This window comes from Rhinichthys klamathensis, unplaced genomic scaffold, assembly GCF_029890125.1.
Source record: "Rhinichthys klamathensis goyatoka isolate OS25496 unplaced genomic scaffold, OSU_Roscu_1.1 h1tg000090l_1, whole genome shotgun sequence".
Classification (NCBI taxonomy): domain Eukaryota; kingdom Metazoa; phylum Chordata; class Actinopteri; order Cypriniformes; family Leuciscidae; genus Rhinichthys; species Rhinichthys klamathensis.
In genome coordinates, this window is record NW_026606629.1 from 7,090,217 (window position 1) to 7,110,954 (window position 20,738).

At 38.6% G+C, this 20,738-nt stretch overlaps 2 protein-coding genes across 6 annotated transcripts in view; both read right to left on the reverse strand.

The window, feature by feature from the left end:
• Nucleotides 1-7,840, reverse strand: part of epc2 (enhancer of polycomb homolog 2 (Drosophila)) — a 41,983-nt gene extending 34,143 nt beyond the window's left edge. For both annotated transcript variants that reach the window (XM_056252029.1, XM_056252030.1), the window contains exon 1: nt 7,451-7,840. In XM_056252029.1, coding sequence (XP_056108004.1) covers nt 7,451-7,603 — 153 coding nt within the window. In that variant the 5' untranslated portion in view covers nt 7,604-7,840. The remainder of the gene's footprint in view (nt 1-7,450) is intronic.
• Nucleotides 7,841-16,354: 8,514 nt separating this feature from the next.
• The window catches only part of acvr2aa (activin A receptor type 2Aa), a 78,707-nt gene continuing 74,323 nt past the window's right edge, over nt 16,355-20,738 (reverse strand). For all 4 annotated transcript variants that reach the window (XM_056252034.1, XM_056252033.1, XM_056252032.1 and 1 more), the window contains 2 exons: nt 17,599-17,729; nt 16,355-17,510 (listed from right to left, as the gene is read on the reverse strand). In XM_056252034.1, coding sequence (XP_056108009.1) covers nt 17,316-17,510; nt 17,599-17,729 — 326 coding nt within the window. In that variant the 3' untranslated portion in view covers nt 16,355-17,315. The remainder of the gene's footprint in view (nt 17,511-17,598; nt 17,730-20,738) is intronic.

Here is a 20,738-nt window from a genome sequence, read left to right on the forward strand (position 1 = left end):
GAGGTGGGAGATATTGACAAAAATGAATATCTCGATATCGATATTCAGACGATATTTTTGCAATCCTTCAAAGAAATGTGTGCAAACTGGCAAAGAAGATCCAGTTGGTCTTTTGACTTGCTGTATTTGACCTATTATTGTATAGAATTCCTAGTAGGCTACATAAAGATATGAGACATTATTGATTTAAACATGAACCAAGTTACTGTACTAAATATATTGTACTGAAAAAGCACTGTTCTTGTATATGTACATAGCAAACAGTACTCTATTAGTAATAGACATGCTTTTGAAATTACAAAACACTTCTTTGGTAAAGTGTAAACATTAAAAAAAAAGTGTAAACATGCAGTAGAGGTGGTCAGTAACAGTAACAAACAGATGGACGACATTTGTCGCTCGTCTTTTTTGTCAAAACCAAACCATCTCCAGGCTAAAGAAGCTGACCCACGTCTCGTTGTTAGCTCTTCTGGCACTGGTTCTGAGGATGACTGTGTATTTTCGCTTTCTTCGCTCATTTTTGTGTTGTTGCGCTGGAAGCTAGATAAGTGATTGATGAGTAACATACGTACTCACACACGCTGTAATGACGTAAGACGTCAGAGGCACTGAGGCATTATGGGCAGTTCCCCGTATTAATAAAAATGTTTTAGTTTGTACTAAAGAAAAGTATGTTCTAAAAGTTAAAAGAAGCCCTGTTCAGAGGCTATTCCAGTGGATCTCTTGGGGAAATGTATTCCATCTTTTGGACTCATCATTATACAACGCAATTTTCTAATGATGCAATCACGAGGCTCGCCACTTGAGGACGCCACAGACATTTAAGAAACTTTTTAAAGGGTAACTAAACCCCTGGTCAGAGCCTGACTCCACCCACTGGCAATATTTGAAAAATGCTGGAAAAGTGGGCAGAGCCCAGCGGAGATAGAGGGGACGAACTGAGACCGCAGTGAGGGATTGATTGACAGCTGCTGTCAAACTCGCTAAAATGGAGACCGACTGGAGTGACGCAAGTAGCTTTGCAACAGAGCGGTCATTTGAAGTATTTTCTTCCCCACCTTCATCTGATTTTTCTGCCTTTTAAGAGGGCCAAATCTGAGGTGTGTGGTCATATTTTGGCTTTTACAAAAGTCCTGAGGGAAACTTAATCGATGATGGTCACCCTGTCTGCAGAACTTGCACAAAAAAGTCGCTGCAATACACTTCAAAATGTTGTTTTGAGTTGAAATATTTTATCTCACTCGAAATAAACGTGAAGCTTCCACGAAGAAAAGTTCGCATTAATGTTTTAAATCTTTCCTGTTTATAAATCCATTTTGTACAGCGTACAAAACAATCGTCCAGACCAGATGATCACAACAATATTATCAAACTCTGTAAACAATAAATTAACTCTGATTTTATTTTCAATACAATCAAAAACGGAGACGCTAGACGGCAAATTGTATTTGAATGAAACGAGAGAGCGCGTCCGTTGTGATGGATGGATTTGCACTGTGTTTATAATGCGTTGCTATTGACGACGGTCAGAAGGAAATGCCACAGAATAGAATCTTGCCTTAAAAAGTGCATAGAGCTGCTTGTTTTATTTGTTGTTTGTTGATTTTCAAATATAAAACTATCCTGATCGTAGGGCTGGGCGATAAAACGATAACGATAATTATCGCGATATATTTTTTCTCGATAAAACGATATCAAGAGGTCGATAAATGTTCGATAATGTGTATGCGCCAAAAGCGGAACGAAACTCATTTGAACCGCGCGCCACACGGACCGTTTATCCGCTCGGCTCAAAGTCCAAACGGCAGCGCGAGCTCACTAGACTAGAGCAGAGTAGACGCGTTTACTCTGATCGTCTCGCTCACGAGATCCAGTGAAAGCTCACGAAGTTCAGCGAAGAACACAAATGTCCAGTTTAAATCAGTTTAAAGGCAGATGAAACACCGCTGACAAACAGGAGAAACACTGTGCAACGATACAGTCAGAATCTGAATTGATACTGAATCCATTTAGCCTACCATGGATTTACTGTAACGTTAGCCTAATATTAACTGCACCATGAAATGTGGGATATACATATTGAATTGTATAATATTATTAATGTAGACAATGTATTAAATGACTAATGGAATATAATTACAGTATTTAATAATGTATTTAACTGTTAGGCTACTGTTTTTCATACAAATACCATAGAAACCATAAAGTTACATTTTGCCATGATAGTGAGGTACTATAGGCTGTACCTGCCTTTATCTGTGGTTATCATGATCTAAATGCATGATACTGGATGACCAATGGTTAATTTTAATAAAACTCAAACAGTCAGAATATTACATTTTACCAAATAAAAATGTGGTCCTTAAATAAAAACAAACAGATGTTACTGTTTTTGTTAATGAACATAAATTTAACATAGTAGCATTAGCTTGAGTTAGGATGTAGATTTACTGTCAACTCACTGTCAAATATGCATTTCGAGACAAAACATGTAATTTGAATATTGCAGCCTGCACTGCAAACTGTGCTGAAGAAATATTTTTCTTTTCAGATATTTATTTTGTTAAGGAAAAATGACAAATGTTTGAATGTTCTACCTCAGATTTTTAAAACCACAACGCTCTGGTTTATACAACTTTCACTTAGAAGCAAAATTCTGCCTTTAAACTTGAAAGAAATAAAGATTTGACATTTATCGTGATAATTATCGATATCGACTGATATAAAAAAAAATATCGTGATAAATTTTTTTGGCCATATCGCCCAGTCCTACCTGATCGTTTTCAATACTCGTAATTCCAACTCCTGACTCGCTACAGTAGTTTTGACGGAACCAGATGCTTTTATACCAGGGGCTGCCAAGGGCGTGGTGAGCTCGCACCAAGGGCGTGACAGAGTTACGTCAGAGAGTACCCCTACTGCAGGAGCTTTCCGTTTAACCTGAAGAGGGCAGCACTCATACGTTTTTACACCATATATTTGAAAATTAAAACACTTTATACCCAAATATCAAAAAATGTACTCGAATCAAAGAACAGCATTTATGAAGCTCCATTCTTACAGATCATTAACTAAAAAAAGTTGTTTCAGTGTTTAGTTACCCTTTAACTTCAGACTTCAGTTTTCCGCAAACAACGCTATTTTGCCTTTTCTAGCAGCTATTTTATTAATCGTACATCGGCTTTACTCTTTACGTTTTTGGACTGTTGCTTCAACCTAAGAAATGTCATAACACAGGTAAGAACTCCGTAGTTGTATTGAAAATTAGTAGCAGCAGCTTACTCTCGTGCAATTGAGGAAAGATCGTGATTTTGTACAACAAAAAAAACCCATAAAATACAGTCAAACAAACCCATACAGTATTAAAATCGCTACATATAATTGTTTAGAAGGTTATAGTGTGCGTTATTTGTTTTCTCTTTAACTTCCTTCAGCTCTTTTCATGTTTGGGGGGTCGAATTGTACAAATTATGAAATATTCGATATCCCAATTTTGCATATCGTCCAGACAACAAATTGACCCTTCGTTAAGCCACGCCCGAAAACCGCCACTGGCCAATCGTGGCTTAGCAACCGTAACTAGGCGCAGAAGGTCTGTCAAGCTTTCGAGCGAGGGAAACATGCCGACGCGTTGTGCGTATGGATTGTGCAAATCTGATACCCAGTATTCTAAAAGTTTGGACGGTGGGGTGGCATTGGATCAAGCAGTGTGGAGACCCATTCACAACTAAATGTCGACAGGATTAACAAAAAAGAAAACGCCTATTGCTTGGAAATAATGGCGGTTCTTTGTTCATAATGCATATATTTGAACGTAAAATAAGACGATTAAAGGCAAGACGGAGGCTCACTGACATACTTTAAAATATGTTTCAGCATTGTGTTAATCGACGGCGGACGGCCTACTAACGTTAACTTTACCCCTGTAACTTTACCCCAATCCGATCGCGGCTCTCCCGGTGTTAGATTGATGGATAAGCTGTTTGATTTAAATTGATTTGATATTAGATTATTTTCACATTTCACTTACTCTGCTGTGCATGAACATAGCTGTTCAATTTGTGTGTTTCCCATTTGAATGGTCTGCTAAGGAGGCAGCTGCTGCTTGCGCTGGGACCTAACGTTATAGGCTTTAGCTTCAATTTTGATGAAATTATTCTCTAATCGGTTGCATATTATGTTGTGGATATATCCCTCGAATGCATACTGCTGTCCCTTTTGTCTTGCTCTCTCAGATATTTCACTTGTTCGCCAAAAATGACTAAATATCTCCTTGGGAATGTCTGACACCGGTGCATTCACACTGTAATAGACGTGGCAGCCGCGAAAGCTTGACAGGCGTAGCAACAGTAACTAAGGAGGGCGGGGCTTAGCGAAGGGTCAATTGGATATTATCGTCTAAACGATACATCGCCCACCTCTAACCGGCCGATATTATATCGGCAGCCGATATATCGTGCACCACTAGTAACTTTAATAAGCATTAATCTATATTTTATTTATAAAAAGAACTATGCAGTGTTATTTTACATTTGATTACAATTTCTGTACCTGAACTTTGTATTTATTTGTGCTATTGCTAATTTGTTCTTATTTTTATACCGTTTACTTGTCTTTAATAATGTTTGAAATGTATATTAGTTTGTCCTAGGGATGGCCCGATACCGATACTGGCATCGGGGATCGGGCCGATACTGTCCTAATATACTCGTACTCGTACTCATAAAAATTCGCCGATACCACGCACCGATACCACGTACATTTTGCAAAACGAAACTGGCCGCCGCGAGTGCTTTGTCGAGGTGAACTGAGGCATAGGAAAGTATAGGCTAATGTCGGCGGTTTGGGCTCATTTCAAGATAAGGGATGATGACAACAGCAAGGCAGACTGTGAGTTATGTTCAGCTAAGGTGTCGAGAGGAGGGAAAGAAAGTACATCGTTTAACACCAGCAATCTAATTAAACATCTGAAGACGCATCATAGATCTGATGGCCGAGCGCTTAAGCTTGGCCACCCCTTTGGCCACCCCTCTCACAACTGCCGTTTCTGTCTCTCTCTCTCTCTCTTTTTTTTTTTTTTTTACAAGAATTGCGTTTTTAAAACACAGAACCGTATCTTAAGACTACAAAAACCGTGAGACTTTTCAGACGCGCACTCCAACTTCACCTCAGCGCCAGGCGCAAGTCAAACGAGTATGTACAGGTGCCGAATAAGCTTCAGCAGTGATCGGAGCATAGTAAATATAGATTCGATGTTCCTCAACTGGTGAGTTGCAAGATCGTTTTGAGTGAGTCGCATCGCATATGTCCAGTCAAAGAAACAATAACGTAATTCTCTTTTTTTTTTCTGATTCTACTTTTATTTTGAAAGATCTGTGTGAAAGCTTGTGACACTTCTGTCAGATGCGGAGAAAAGCGCGTTGTCCTGAATCAGTTGGCTATCTGCTGTAAGATGAGATATTGTAAGGTCAATAAATGTCAGTAAAAAACTAACTTTTTACTGTCCTGTCAGACGGTGTACTGTACTTGCACATCACGTGCAAATGTGGCGTGCTGTAGCCGTAGTTCTGTTGTCAATTTACTCATGAAATAATCAAAAAGGCGATCAAATCTGTGTCAAAACTGCATGCATGTATGTATTTGTTATATATGCATCACATATGTCTAGACTAAAATATTCTGCCATGTTTAAGGCACAAACTGATAGGCAATGTGGTTTTTTAATGTACAAATAAATGTGAGCACTGTGCATTTGTACTAGAAGATAGGCGGTAATTTTGCGTTAATTTGTAAAGGACAAACAAAAATGGATCATTTTTAAATCCATAAAATAACTAATTTTACATTCTGCCATTTATGTGCATGTTGACTTCCGCCTTGTTCACATTCTTGCACATAGCAATTCAAAAAAGATGTTTCCCCCCTTTTTAATTAGGTATGATAGAACGGTTTAGATTCTTTATTTTGACAACTAATATAGAAAGTAGAAGAGTTAATTGATTATATAAAATTCAATGAAGGGTATAATCTTTGAACTACACTAGTTATCTGCATGTCTCATCCATGAAGGTGCAACAATGTTGGGGGTTTTGAGAACCAGAACCATGCTAACTGAGCAAGTTTACTATATGACTAAAGAACTTTAGCTATAGTGTGTGTCCCCTTTATTAATATGCCTGGAGGTGGAAAGTAGCTAATAATAATAAAGAAATATCAAATTCACTCAGTATTCCATGATTCCTAATTCACTACTCAATTACAATTGAATACAAATGAACTGTATTCAGTTGTGTAGGAACAGTCCAATACATTATTTAAACTAATTATTATGTTAAAATAATTAAGATTTATGTGCCACCCCAGACTGTTTGCTGGCCCCTGCCTGGCCACCCCTATGAAAAAATCCTGGCTCCGCCACTGGACAGTTCATACTTCTATTTTAATAAAACTAACTTCACTAACAAATCAAATGGATCAAACTGAATGAATCAATGAATGCTTGATGATCTGTCACACATCTTTAAAAAAAAAAAAAAAAAAAAAAAAAATCATAACAGTGAATATGAATTTAGTTTACAAAAATATAATTAAAAAATATAAAACAAAACTGCTTATTTCCAAGTAAATTTTAAACTAATAATAATAATATAAAATGTAGATATGTAGTACATATCTAATGTCAGTACACAGAACATATCTAATGTATTTAGAACATATCTAAATGTACTGTATGTTTAAATAATATATTTTTTATAATAACAATAATGAAATATAAGCAAATAATAACAATTATTGTTTTTAAGAATTATTATTATTAGGGTTTTATTTGTGTGTGACTTTTTCATTGGATAGTGGTTTGAACATAAAAAAATATTGTGGTGCCATGATGGCAACATCATGGACATGGTACTCTGATGTATACCATGGTACTGAATGATTCCCATATTAATAGATCACTGTACTATATGATATTCAAATGTGAAGAATAAAACATGCCATAATGGTGGATTGGACTGTGCCCGCAGTTCTGCGTATGCTTGAACTGATGACTAGGGCCAGCAGATGCAGAAACTAAACATCAGGACCATTGAAGAATCAAACACAGATTCAGGCTTCAGAGGCACGCCGTTCAGCTCATGTATTCCTGTCGTAACATACGTCAATCTCGAACGCATTTGCGCAAAAAGTCTGACGTCAATGCGCATTGACCACTAGCAAATCTCTCACGTATATATCCTTGTTCACGCCACTAGTGTAAAACATTTCCCACGACTACGCAATTGTCGTGCACTGTATACGTAACCTAGAGCCTCAGAACGCTGCTTACAGATCCCTATACGCAGAGAATGGACTTGCGCAGTAAAACATGCGTAAACGATACGTGAATACCAACACCCTGCTATGCACCTGAACCTCATGAAAAATTATGAATTTAAAATCATTTACATACCGACTCCTCTTCCTTTTCCATCCCGGTTGGCATTTGTGGGACCGCTCGGTTGATGGAGACGCAGTCGGTGAGGTCCGGGAGGTCTTTATTGCGGTAGATCGGCAGCGGTTTGGCGGCGTCTAGCGCTCGCGCGCGGAACGAGAGTTTACTCATTGTTTTCAGCGATCACAAACACACTAAACACGGATCATTCGGTACAAGTACACACACGAGCCGACGGTTCTCTCCGCGGCCGCACTCACTGACGTCCCTCCGATCGAAATCCGGCGGCTAAAGGCATCTCTGAGGGAGTTATGGTGTTTTTTCACGGGCTTTTTTTTCTAGGCTGGTGTGAAAACATGGCGGACATGATCCCGACAGCCCGCGCGACACTGCCAAAGAGCGTGAGCGAGTGCGCGCGTGTGCCGCTGCGCGCGCACCTCATGCAACATGCGTGCATACGGTATTACGACACACGGGCACGAGGGAACACATACGTGCATCGGAGAGCTGTCACATACATTAGACCGTCCATTACAAGAAATCTATATATTGATGATAATAACGATAATATTGATGGACCATCGACCGGGCCCTTCTTACCAGGGCAGGGCCCTTAAAATTGTCCTAATCTTCCCCTGTTACAGTGTCCCTGTAGGCCTACATTTGGGCGACTATCCCCTTAATAGGTAGCATACCTTCCAACTTGATCTCATGAGAAAACATAGCCTAACTATTTTACAATAATTATTTCATATGAATTTGTACAATGTGATTCGTATGGAAACATTTTTTTTTTTAAACTTCAACATAAAGGTCCATCCCTAAACCTAACCATCAGTGGGGCGTAAGCAGATCGTATAGGCTATAGCCTATGATTTGAACAAATTCATACAAATTAGCCAATTCGCCAAACCATAATGGTTATGAATTTCCATGAGTTTGTTGGTAGTATACCTTCACACCAAAAAATGTGATGATTAGAATGAAAAAATTACTTGGTTCATGACATCCAACCTATAAAATCTAGGCTATAAAGTTGTAGACCGAGTGAATAACACAAATGTTCAATTCAAATGCAATGACATTGTTTGTTGCTGCTTTTTATTTGCCTGGTTCACATAATTAAAACATGTATGGTGTGATTAAAACCACAGTATATGGGCTACTCCACGTTTTACTCTGATTATGAGTGTTTTCACACTAAAATTAGTATTCTGTTGACATGAGTTTTTTTTTTTATTAAATAGCATCCATCCTTCACCATTAGATTTCTGATACGCCTACTGCAATTGAGTTTCCTGGGCTGCCTGCTAGTAGCAGGAGTGAGGTGGCCAGCCTGCTTGAAAAAAAAAGTTACCTACTGCTAAGACACATCATTTTTAATGAGAGGAACGAGCAGTACTTCGAGCACTGAGGCAATCCTAAAGCAGTGGTGGATGTGTATAAGTGGAGAGTGTGTGAGCACTGCAGGGGCTGCACTCAGTGTTTCTCTACAGAACATTTTCTGAATCGCTTGCATACACTATCCATGAATTAATCTAGGCCATTATGTTGTACACTATACTGTTCAAAAGTTTTGGGTCAGTAAAAATTATTGGCTATCACAGTTACAACAAAATGTTTTACAAAATGTCTTACATTTTTACAAAAATGTAAGAAGTGATAATAAATGTTTCTTGAGCACCAAATCAGCATATTACAATAATTTCCAAAGGATCATGTGACACTGAAAACAGTTGTTTTTTAATTGTAATAATTTTCACAATGTTACTGTTTTTACCGTATTTGGTTATATAAACAGCCTTGAGTATAAGAGGCTTCTTTCAAAAACATTTTTTTTTAATCTTTTGAAAGTGCATTTGGTTTTGACACTTGGGAAATATCCTGGGGCTCCATATGGTTAGTCCATTGCTTAAAAGAATGACATTGTAAAATAATACTGCATTTCTCATCTTAAAATGACTGGTATCACCAGGCCAACATCAGTAAATTAAACTTCTATGAGATGAGAGGGGGGAAAAACGTCTGAAGTGAGTGGAAGAAGAAAGTTAGACTTCATAGAAGAAACAAGGTGTCATGGAGGAAAAAAAAACATTTTCTGCAATGCATTTCACAAATGAATCTGATTCCCTGTTCAGTGGGTTTTAAATGGTTATTGACTGTTTGCCTTGGTCCCACTAATTACTGATCATTGCTGTTCTTCTTCAACTGTTACTTTAATTGAGGAAAATACCCGAGGAGTTCATTTAAGATGTCTACACTTTGCAAATTTCCTTGTAACCTACTTGTTAACTTGTGTTTTTTTTCCATCTAAAACGTGCATGTCTCTGAAAATCCCGTAGTACATTTGTTTTAGTCTCCTGAATGTTATTTTATGATGTTCAAGACTTTTCACTGCAAGGTTGTTGATAGTGGGGATTCCCTGCATGCATTTCACCTCAAAACAATGATGTCACAACAAGAGTTGTTAATTGTTGGAGTCATTGAAGGGATTGAGATCACGAGTGTGAATTGGTGTGAAATTGCTGCAATAAGGATGAAAGGCAAGTAGTCAGCAAATGGCGTCACATGCTTCAAAGATGGCTATTCCACTTTTCACAAATGGTCTCTTTCCTCTCACAAACCACCGTTTCTCCAAAACTTTGACTTGAATATCCCTGGCCTGCATGTGTGAACCTCATCTTTTAGTCTTGTCCAGAGGTGTCCCATCTCCTCTGTGCTGTGACAGCTATGACGTTCCTCATTACTGTACCATAATAACACTCTGCTTTCCCCTCAGGGTCCTGTACTTTAGGTACTGCAGGTCCTTCTCTGCTAAGTCCTGGGAGTTCTGGATGTGACGTTCCACGTTGCCAACTAATGGTGACAGGAGTGTGGCCAAGTGTCTCTAAGTGTAGGAGTTTAGGATACTACTGACAGTCTGAGTTGAGCTCCCTCTTTATTTTTGGGAGCCTGTATGAACATTAAGAAGATTCCCTAGAAAAAGAAGTGGAAGTTTCAGTCAGTAGATTTTTTGGGTAGCACTTCGGTAAAAGCACATGGGATGCAAATGACCTAAAGACCTCCTGAATTATATATGATGAGCTACGTGTATTCACTGAGGGGGAATAGTGAGCCCAGGGGCCCTTGTGAAATTGTGACGTGGCTCCATGTGGGTCACAGGGATTATAGACCCAGTTTCAAGTCAGCTCATGTGTGAATGTACATTCACTGTGGAATGTTTTTTAGGCAACTTCTTCTTGAGCACGTGATATTGACATTTCAGTCTGAAAGTGTAAAGAGAGAAAAGTAAGTCACGCTTCCATATAGTGGATAACGTCTTTTATTTTTTCATTTGTACTGAAACTCTTTAAGAGTCAAGAGTTGTAATTTTCCTTTTTGCCTGTGGAGAGGAGAGACACATTTCATTTATCACTTAAACACATGTCTTCTGGACTGGATATAAAATTTCCCCTCATAAAAACTGGATACCTATTCCTGTCAAGTATACCTGTCAAAAGACAAAAATCAGCAATGTAGTTTAATGATTATCAGTATACAGAAACAAGTCAAATACTTGATCCAAATTTAATACAAGACAAACGCATCTGTCCAAATAAAATTGAATTAATGTATTTTTGTGATCACGGCATGTGTTTGTTGTATTCTGTCATTGAATGTATGCACATTACTAGGTCTTTAAGCACATTTCCAGATCTCGAGTTGTGGTTTGGACAGTTGAATTGCAATAGATACATGTTGTGGTTGAAGTAACATTTGGCTTTTCACACAGTTTTCTGTTCTGTCTAAGACAAATTAATACATTTTATGGGTGAACAGAAAGCCTTAGATGTAAAACTTTGCTGTTATCCCTAATATTACAATGGCCACATCAACTGAAGTTGATCTGGACTAAAACACATAGCTAAAACACATTTCTTAAAAAAAACTTAAATGAAAATTAATTAATGACACACACACACACACACACACACACATATATATATATATATATCATTAATTCTATATATATATGAAATATATGTATATATTTCATTAATTATTTTCAGTTAAGTTTTTTTAAGTTTAACTTTTTCAACTAATAGTTATATTTTATTTCAGATTTATTTTAATCGCTGAAAACAAATTTGAATACATTTCGTTTGCATCTCGTTGCATATTTTAAATTGGTTAAGATGCTCAGATGCATTGTGAGAAACCTCCTCTTGTGAGTTCTGGAGATGATGGAGAGGCAGATGTGCATGGAGGCATATTGGCATTGTGACATCTGTGTTTGGGGAGCTGCCAAATGAGGCACATGTTTTTCCCAAGAGGAGCTCAATAGATGTTCATTTTCTCCTCCAGGGATAATGGCTCTCTCTGATCAGGTTATCATCAACCACTCGGTCTCACAGGGCAGTTTGACTGACTCTAAGGAGTTGCTTTTGCATGGATATTGGACAAATTGGTGAAATTCAAAACACACCACATACCCAAAACACATTTCTAATGAATGAATGAGGCATTTATAATATAGCAATTTACTATGTACTACTGTACACCCAAAGCGGTTTACAATCATATCGGGGTCTCTCCTCAACCACCACCAGTGTGCAGCATCCACTTGGATATTGTGAGTGTGACGGCCATGATTGATAAGGGCAAACAGAGGGAATTTTGGCCAGGACACCGGGGTTACACCCCTACTCTTTACGAGAGGTGCCATGGGATTTTTAATAACCACAGAGAGTCAGGACCTCGGTTCTCATCCGAAGGACGGTGCTTTCTGACAGTATAGTGTCCCCATCACTATACTGGGGCGTTAGGAGCCAGACCCTCACAGACTACAGGGTGAGCACCCCCTGCTGGCCTCACTAACACCTCTTCCAGCAACTACCTGGTTTTCTCAGGAGTCTCCCATCCAAATACTGGCCAGGCTCAGCCCTGCTTAGCTTCAGTGGGCAACCATGCAGTCTTGGGCTACAGGGTGATATGGCTGTAACACGCTGTGAAACGATAAAACAGTTACTCAATGTTTTGTTACTCAATTTCTAAACTATGAAATTTAACTTTTTGCATTTAGCAGACTCTTTTATCCAAAGTGACTTTACAATAGAGGAACATATTCTATAACAGCTATTCTATAAAAACTATAACAACAGTCACAAGATCAGCCTCAAAATCGTATTTATTTACAGAACAGAACTCGAATCTAGAATAACACAATCGTTTTCAGTTACTGGTCAGTTTTGGTTATTAACTAAAACTAAACTATTAAAAAAATGTTTGTCAACTGAAATAAAGCACAACATAAATATTAGATAAAAAACTATAAACGTAAACTATCAAATAAAAAAAAAAGTCTAATTTTGCTTTGCCAACTACCTGAAATATTAAACTAAAATATACTAATAATGATATATAGAACTATAAGCTAATTAAAAATCGTTATAAAAACTATAATAGTAGCCTATATAAATAGTAATAAAATAAAACTTACCGATGCCATTGCAGAAATGCACTGATTATCCATGCTCAATTATAGGTATTGAGTAAAAGCAGTATTCGATTGGTCATGTGATCTCAAGAGGGCATCCTGGTTATAGTGGTTAGTTTTCAGAGCTTCAGATATGAATGCTTCTCTGGCCTACTGCATTATGAACTCTTTCTCCTTTTTGTTATGTTAAAGCACACAGCAGCATGCTGGGAGAATGTGATTTGTTGACTCCCACACTGTTATTCAAGGACATTTACGGCAGCCTGACCAGGTGATTCAGTTCAACAGCTCAAAGAGAAACAGTGAGATGAGATGCCGGACAAGCAGTCCACTTGAATTTATATATAACCTCTATGGTGGGCGTTCAGTCGCTGGACTGCAGAACTCTCCAGCTGGAGCTTCAATCCCTTTCCAGGCGAGTCTGGGTCTTCGGTGTCACATGATCATTCAGAAATCATTCTAATATGCTGTTTTGCTGCTCAAGAAACATTTATTATTATTATCAATGTTGAAAACAGTTGTGCTACTTAATATTTTGTGGAAAACGTGATGCATTTATTTTTAAGGATTATTTTATGAATAGAAAGCATTTATTTGAAAAAGAAATCTTTTGTAACATTGTCTTCTGTTAGTTTTGATCAATATAATGCATCTTTGCTGAAGATAAAAAAAAACTTACTAACCCCAAACTTTTTCAATTGAGGAGCATCAGTAAAATCATACAATCAAAAAGTGTACAATTAGGTGAAATGCTGACATCTAGTGGTGTGATCACACACAACAGCTATTCATCAAATACACGTCAGGCTGGACAGTACTGACCTTGGCTTTGAGAAAATGTCAAATTGCCAATATTACAATCAGTAACACAAAGAAAAATATATTTCTTCAGATGCAGTATTTGTGCTTAAACATTTATCAGTGGAAATCTTCACTTCCATCTTTAAAACAGACTGAAATACGCATGACTATTTTCAGATCAGTTGAGTAATTGAGACACGAGACACATTTGAGAGCAGTCACTATACTTTATTTGAGGCGAGTAGTAGCATAAAATTTAATCTGTACATTATGTAACAATTACGTCTGATCAGGCCCTGAATACGTTAAATACTCGAGAGTAAAGGTGGACAAAAATGGCATGTCCAGCACAACAGTAATACAGCTGCTCGCACCTAAAATAGAGAGTTTTGGTAAAGTGGAGACATTCACTCAATGAGAAGAAATATTGTCACTGAAGTGTGTCTGAGAGAAAAGACAAAGAGAAGCTGCTGGTCGAATCCCAGGAGCAATTTTTGCAACGCTGCACCATGTTGTCAGTCGTGCTACACTGTTTGTTCAATCTTTTGAACGCTGTGAGTGGAAGTCTGAGGTAAAGGATTGATTCTTTTGTAGTGTTTTATCTGACCAGTTTTAAAAACAGAGAAAGCATCACTTCTCATTTATCCAGAAAAGAAGAATGACAGTTGGGCCATGACATAAATTAATAAAACTAAAGATACAGATGTACAAAATTAACATTAAAATATTTAATAATAATAATATCAATAAAGGATTTCTTTCTTTGTGACATAAAAAAACCTCATGCTCTTTTCACAATCTTAAACAACATTCATATGTACATACGGTGCATTTTAAATCGAGTCTTCTACTAAACAGGGGGCTTTTTTTAAAAGTTTGGCTTTTCATCTTATTCAACCTTCTTCCCAGATTCCCCAAATAAAACACCAAAAACAGACAAGGGTACAGGACAGCACCTGGTGAAAACACTCTACAGGCCAGCAGCAGTCACTCAGGATTAGTGAATCTTCTGTAGTGTTTACAGTCAAAGAACCTCACAGGAGATGCTCTCCGACCAAGAGCACTCGTCCTCCTAACCCTAACCTGCAAAGAACTTTAGTTTGGGCTTATAACCATCTGGCCTTCAATTTTGCACCTACAGAGTCCAACGGAAGGCCTTTGAAAGATGGCATGGGCCCTTATTACTTTACCATTCTGACAGCAGTCAGATGAAGTACAACAGAATGAGCTGGCTGAGAATGCTACAGTAGAGAGAGATAGAAAGCTTTCATTGAAAGGGCTCGATTGCATACGGTTGTATGAACCTGAACATTGTCAAATGCATCACATGGGGTATCACGAAAGGTAATGAACCAAAATTTCAGAATTTGTTCAGACAAGCAACAGAAATCCGTTTTTTGTATCATGCTCGAATCCGTTTAGATATTCGTAGTGTGAATGGGTGAAAAAACAAGCATGAAACGCAATGTTTACAAACCGGATTCGAACCACATCCACATGTGGTTTGAAATCAGATTTTTATGCGTCAAGTCTGAATGGTCAGATCAGATCTCAATTCATTTTTTCACCATTCAGGATTTGACGTGATTAATATCAAAAGCAAAATGAACAAAATCACTGAGCCACTGAATCATATTTCAGGTTTTGTTCAGACAGCAGAAATCTGAATTAGTGTCCGACTCAAATCAGTTTAGTTTGTAGTCTGAACGGGAAAAACAACCCCACATAAAAATACGATTTTTACAAGCCTGATTCAAATCAGACGCTTATGTAATTTGAAATCAGATTAAAATCAGTTTAATTGTGAACAGATTCCAGGCAGATTTTTCATCATCTGGGATGCAATGTGATAGTACCGGTAATGAATGACAGATATTGACTACACTGTCTGAACAAATGGATTAGATTTCTTGCAAAATGACAGTTGATCCTAAAAATTGGATTTGAAAATCAAAATGGATTTAAGTGCAGTTTGAACAAAGCCTACGAGCAGCAGCAGACAAGCTGTTCATTTGAAAGACTGTCAGCCAGTCGGCAGAGAGTTACTGCATGTGTTCGGTCCCCATTACAGCATATTATTATCTTAATACTCTCAGACAACCGGGCATCATAACATATGCATAGCATGTCGTAAGCTTGACGTCAACTTCAGTTCATGATGTACATTATGGTTTAAGCAACCCGCTAGGCGCTTATATTTCTACCACACTGGAAGTGGCCTGTGATCTGTGAAACAGTCCCTGCTTAGGATGTTATTGCACATAATATGACCACACTAATAAGGTGTTATATATCAAGGGCCCTTGCATACATAATACAACAAGGGTAACCAGAATGGCACCAGAGGGCTCAAAGCAAAGGGAAACGCTTCCTGAGACATACTGAGATACAGTTCTTGTAGAAGTGTGTAGAAGGTCGCCTGGCTGCTGATCTGAAACCAGTTTAACGTGACAGACAGTGATCATAGAAGACCAGGATTGAAGGATTCCAAATGAAAATGAGTGATGCCCTGAAGACAGGAAATACTTCAGATTAACGAATAATGAAGGGGTTTCCATGACTGCCAACGGGATCTCATGCACAAGCTCCACGTGATAACAAAGGTTTGAAAAACAAAGGAAAAAAAAGAACACGAGGCATGCACATACGTCAATGTTGTGAGGACACCGCAAACCTATATTGGTAAGTGCTTCTGTATTATTTTCACAAAATTCATATTTTCAGGGATTTTTTTCTTCTCAACAGGTCTCGATAAATGTCAAAACGGTCACAATGCTAAAAAAACAACAAAACAAAAGTATCACATTTTAAACAGCAGGGCAACACAGAGAACGACTAAAAGAAAGAAGGCAGAACACTGGTTTATGAATGGCCATCGTTTCTTGGCATAATCTGTCATATAAAAAAACTTTTCCCCGTATTTAAAAAGCTTCCGTGCCAAATGGAGGTCATCGAAAAGCCTCTTTTTTTAATATCATATAGTGTTACAAAACAAACGCATTATTAGGATGAGAAACTGAGGTATACCTTGTCGAGAGGTTGGTGGTTATCTGACAGAAACTCTGAAAGCTTTCAGAGAAAACACGTGTTGATTTGGGTTGTATCGTCACCCTTTCTGTTGATATCTGTACAGCAGCGTCACACTACACATTCAAAAAGCTGTTTCTTATTGGCATTACAATAGTCATTCATATGAACACATTAAATGTGTTTGTTTACATGGACGTTGCCCTTTTTTATACTGAAATGACACTAGCGCCGTGCGGCGGAGTCTCGTTTACTCCTTGAACGGGAAAGTTTCTTCTCCAAGCAGAGAAACGACAACAACATTTTTGATGCCGGCTTATAATCTTCCGTCCTTTGCCGGAGCGCCCCGTGGTACTAGTTTATATATACACACACATACATTAACATAGCTGGCTCCAGGTGTACCTGTATTAAACCCAGATTCGGCGCAAAATGTATAGTCTGCATTTGCTCCAGCCGAAAGTACAGGACAATCATCCAGCATGTCTGAAGCCGGCTGTCAGAACAGCTGTCCACCACCATTCCCGACGCGTGTTTTCTGTTCGGTCAGCCCGCAATTCACATGCTGATATCCTCTAGTCATAGACTGGACTCCTTAGGGGGATAGTCCACGTTGGTCACCATGGTTACGACGGTGACTATTTCCTCTGGTGCAGAGATGCTGGTCTGCCGCTGCATTTGGACCACACGTTCCTCGACACATCCCGCGGAGAGACGCGCCTCGGCCTCGTGGTCCCAACACTCCTCTATAGTCTCGCACAGCATGGCCAGACCCTGTGACACATATGAACGCGTTTTATTTCAAGCATAATATTCACTCAATGAAAATTTTTGGTGAGGTTTTAGGATTGACGTTATGTACCGGATGTTTCTGCCAGCACTCCCTGAGAGTGGGCCGAAGCTTTTTGTGGACCACAACCTCCTGCATGTCCTCTAGAGAGGGATGTTGGCCCACCTCCTCCTCAAACGGAAGCATGTACTCGTCAACTGGACCTTCAGAAAAAATGAACAAACATCTGCTCAGATCAGGAAGTCCAATCACTGAGGGTGTTCTCAAACTTGGTTCAGGGAGCTACAAGGGGTACAAATTTGCAAGACAAAAACAAAAAGTGATTTTTCTAGGTATATGAACCTAAAACATTTGTTTGGTTTTGATTATTATCATCTCTATCGCGGTCACGCTCACGTGACATTGTAGTTCTTCATCATCATGAATGTTTATTAACTGCATGCATTTTTAAGCCATATCAGTCTAAACATCTGATATATGGTTTTCTGAGCGCACACATCCGAAACACAAGCAGAAAGCTGGATGTCAGACGGCGCGTCACGTGAGTATTAAACTAAGTTCTCTTTCACGTCTTATTGCGCTTAAACTGTCAAATACACACAAGGTTATGTCAAAAAACACAAAGTTCACATAACGCAATCGGTTATGTCTGTGAACGTAAACAGCAAGTGAAGAAATCACATGTGTATATTATACTGTGTATTTTAGACTGCGTTTACACTGGCACAACAAATCCAATCTTTTACCCACACCTGACACAGATCGGAATTTGTTGCACACGTGTAAACACAAAAATCCGCATGAGATCCGATTTTTTTGCATCCGATCTGAGCCACTTCCAAATGTGGTTTTAAATCAGATACATATCCGATATCTGGACATCTAAACACGCATATCCGATTCTTCTTTGAATTCCAAGCCAATACAAGGCAAGGATGACACGTTTATTCACAAAGATAGCTTTTTAATGTTGTATTATGAGGAAGACGTGCCTGTATGCGCTCGCTCACAGCTTTTTATTGAGGTGGGAACTTTATATTTATCTTTGTAAAGAAAAGAAATTGCGCGAACACCGAAACATTCAAGAGCTGGTTTTCAACCTCCGCCCGTGACTTTTATAAATAAAACAGCTTCACTACTAAAAGCTACATTATATTTCTCAGAAATGAGGTGATACCTTTGCTGTAATTAATTAAACCAACAAGCTTCACTATTAGGTTACTCACTCGCGTACGCTCTCTCTCTCTCTCTCTTCCTCGCTCGCTCGCTGTTTCTCTCTGGTTAATGCATTAAAAAATATATATATTGGGCTTTATTTCACTTCAGAATTCTAGATCTGAGCTGTAGATAAACGAAAAAATTCTGCAGATTTTGCGCAGCAAAACATATCTTGTCCATGCTGGCAAATAATCATGACCACCCGACATGAATATTATGTAAATGATTTTAATAGCACGGCCATTCAAAACAAGGGTCTATCATGTGTGTAGTAAAAAGGTTACCGAAAATCATTTTGGCCGGGAATTAATGTAAACACAGATATCGGATACCAGTCCTGTCTAAAGTTAATGTAAACAGGTGGGCCAAAAATTCGGATATGGTCAAAAGATCGGATTTGTGCATTAAGACTTGCAGTGTAAATGCAGCCATAGTGAAAGCAGCATACTATACAGTACCTACTGCTATATATGCTGTTAATATGAATCAAACAACAAAAGAAAAACAGAAAATCACTCACTGTTCTTGATCGAATAACTTTGATTAAAAAGTAGCTTTAATAAGAATGCATTTCTTACTTGAATGCTGCTGTTTAAAGCTCTGGCGAGGAGATAAACATGGCGGACTGTGTACAGCTCACTGAGGGCGGGGTCTAGTGGGCGGGTCTAAGCATATGTGACGTCACTGTTAGAATCTGCAAACGGCTTATTCTGAAACACTGCTTATGATTTATGGGGATTTAAAAAAAGGAGTGGGTGGGAGTGAATTTTGCATAATAGGTCCCCTTTAACTATTTTAAAATGCAGTTTGAGAAGAGAAGCTTTGGAGAAGCTTCCAGAAGAGAAGCTTTGGAAAAGAGGAAGTTGAACAAAATGACGTTTAACCACCTGATCTGCCATCACACTCTATCATCCATTCAATCCCATCATGCACTGAACTCAATGAGGTGGGTCGTCACACATGACGACCACTGTCACAACAGTCCCAGTCTGCTTCACCGTCCACACCTGATCAATACTGTTCCATTAGACCAGACAGCAATAATCAATAATGGCGAGCATACTGCACTTACAATGACAAGCTTATTCGGGAGCTCGAGTGGCAGTAAAACATACAGACAATGGGTGTGTGTGATCAGGGAGTGCTGCCAGACTGTTACAACTCTAATATCAATGAAATTTCTACTATATAAGTAAGGGATAATACACAGCTAGGTGTGCATTACAAGATTTTAATGGAGGCAAAGAATCACCTGAGTGGAAGTGTAAAAATTATGGTTATTTTCGTCAGTTACGATCCGTTAAATCTAGTGTTTTGCACAGACACGGAGAGAAAATAATGCAGTAAGATTACATTTATTTGAATGAAATTAGGGCTGGGCGATAAATCGATTTTATCGATTAACTCGAATGTGTAGTATACGTCGACTTGTTTGAATGAAAATCGGTTTTCTTTTTAACATCTGCCGACGCTCCCCTCTGGGCTCCCGTAGTTCTGAACGGGCTCAGCGTTTGCCATAGAGATACACAAACAGCATGGCAAATGAACAAGACCGTGGCAGCAGAAGCACACCCGCCGAAAACATTTACAAACTGAATCCGCAGGGCTGCCAACTCTCACGAGTTCACCGTGAGACTCACGCAATTGTCACTTTTCACACGCTCTCACGCCACACATCCATTTTCTCACGCAGAGAAAAATCACGAAGCAAAGAGGACACTGACACCGACAGACTAGACAGAGAAGGTTACTATTGATATGAAACAAATTCTCAGCTCTCAGGTTCTGTCAATTTAATTACAAAACTCAAACAATAAACACAGTTTTGGCGCTTGTAAATGTGACGTGACAGATCGCTGACAGATCTCAGTTCAAGCGGCACGTGAACCGATCGTCTGTTACTCTTTACTACTAGTTAATAGTAAATAAACACAAATGATCAATAGATAATTTGAAAGATACAGTTCAACTTACCGAAATGTAATAAAATCGAT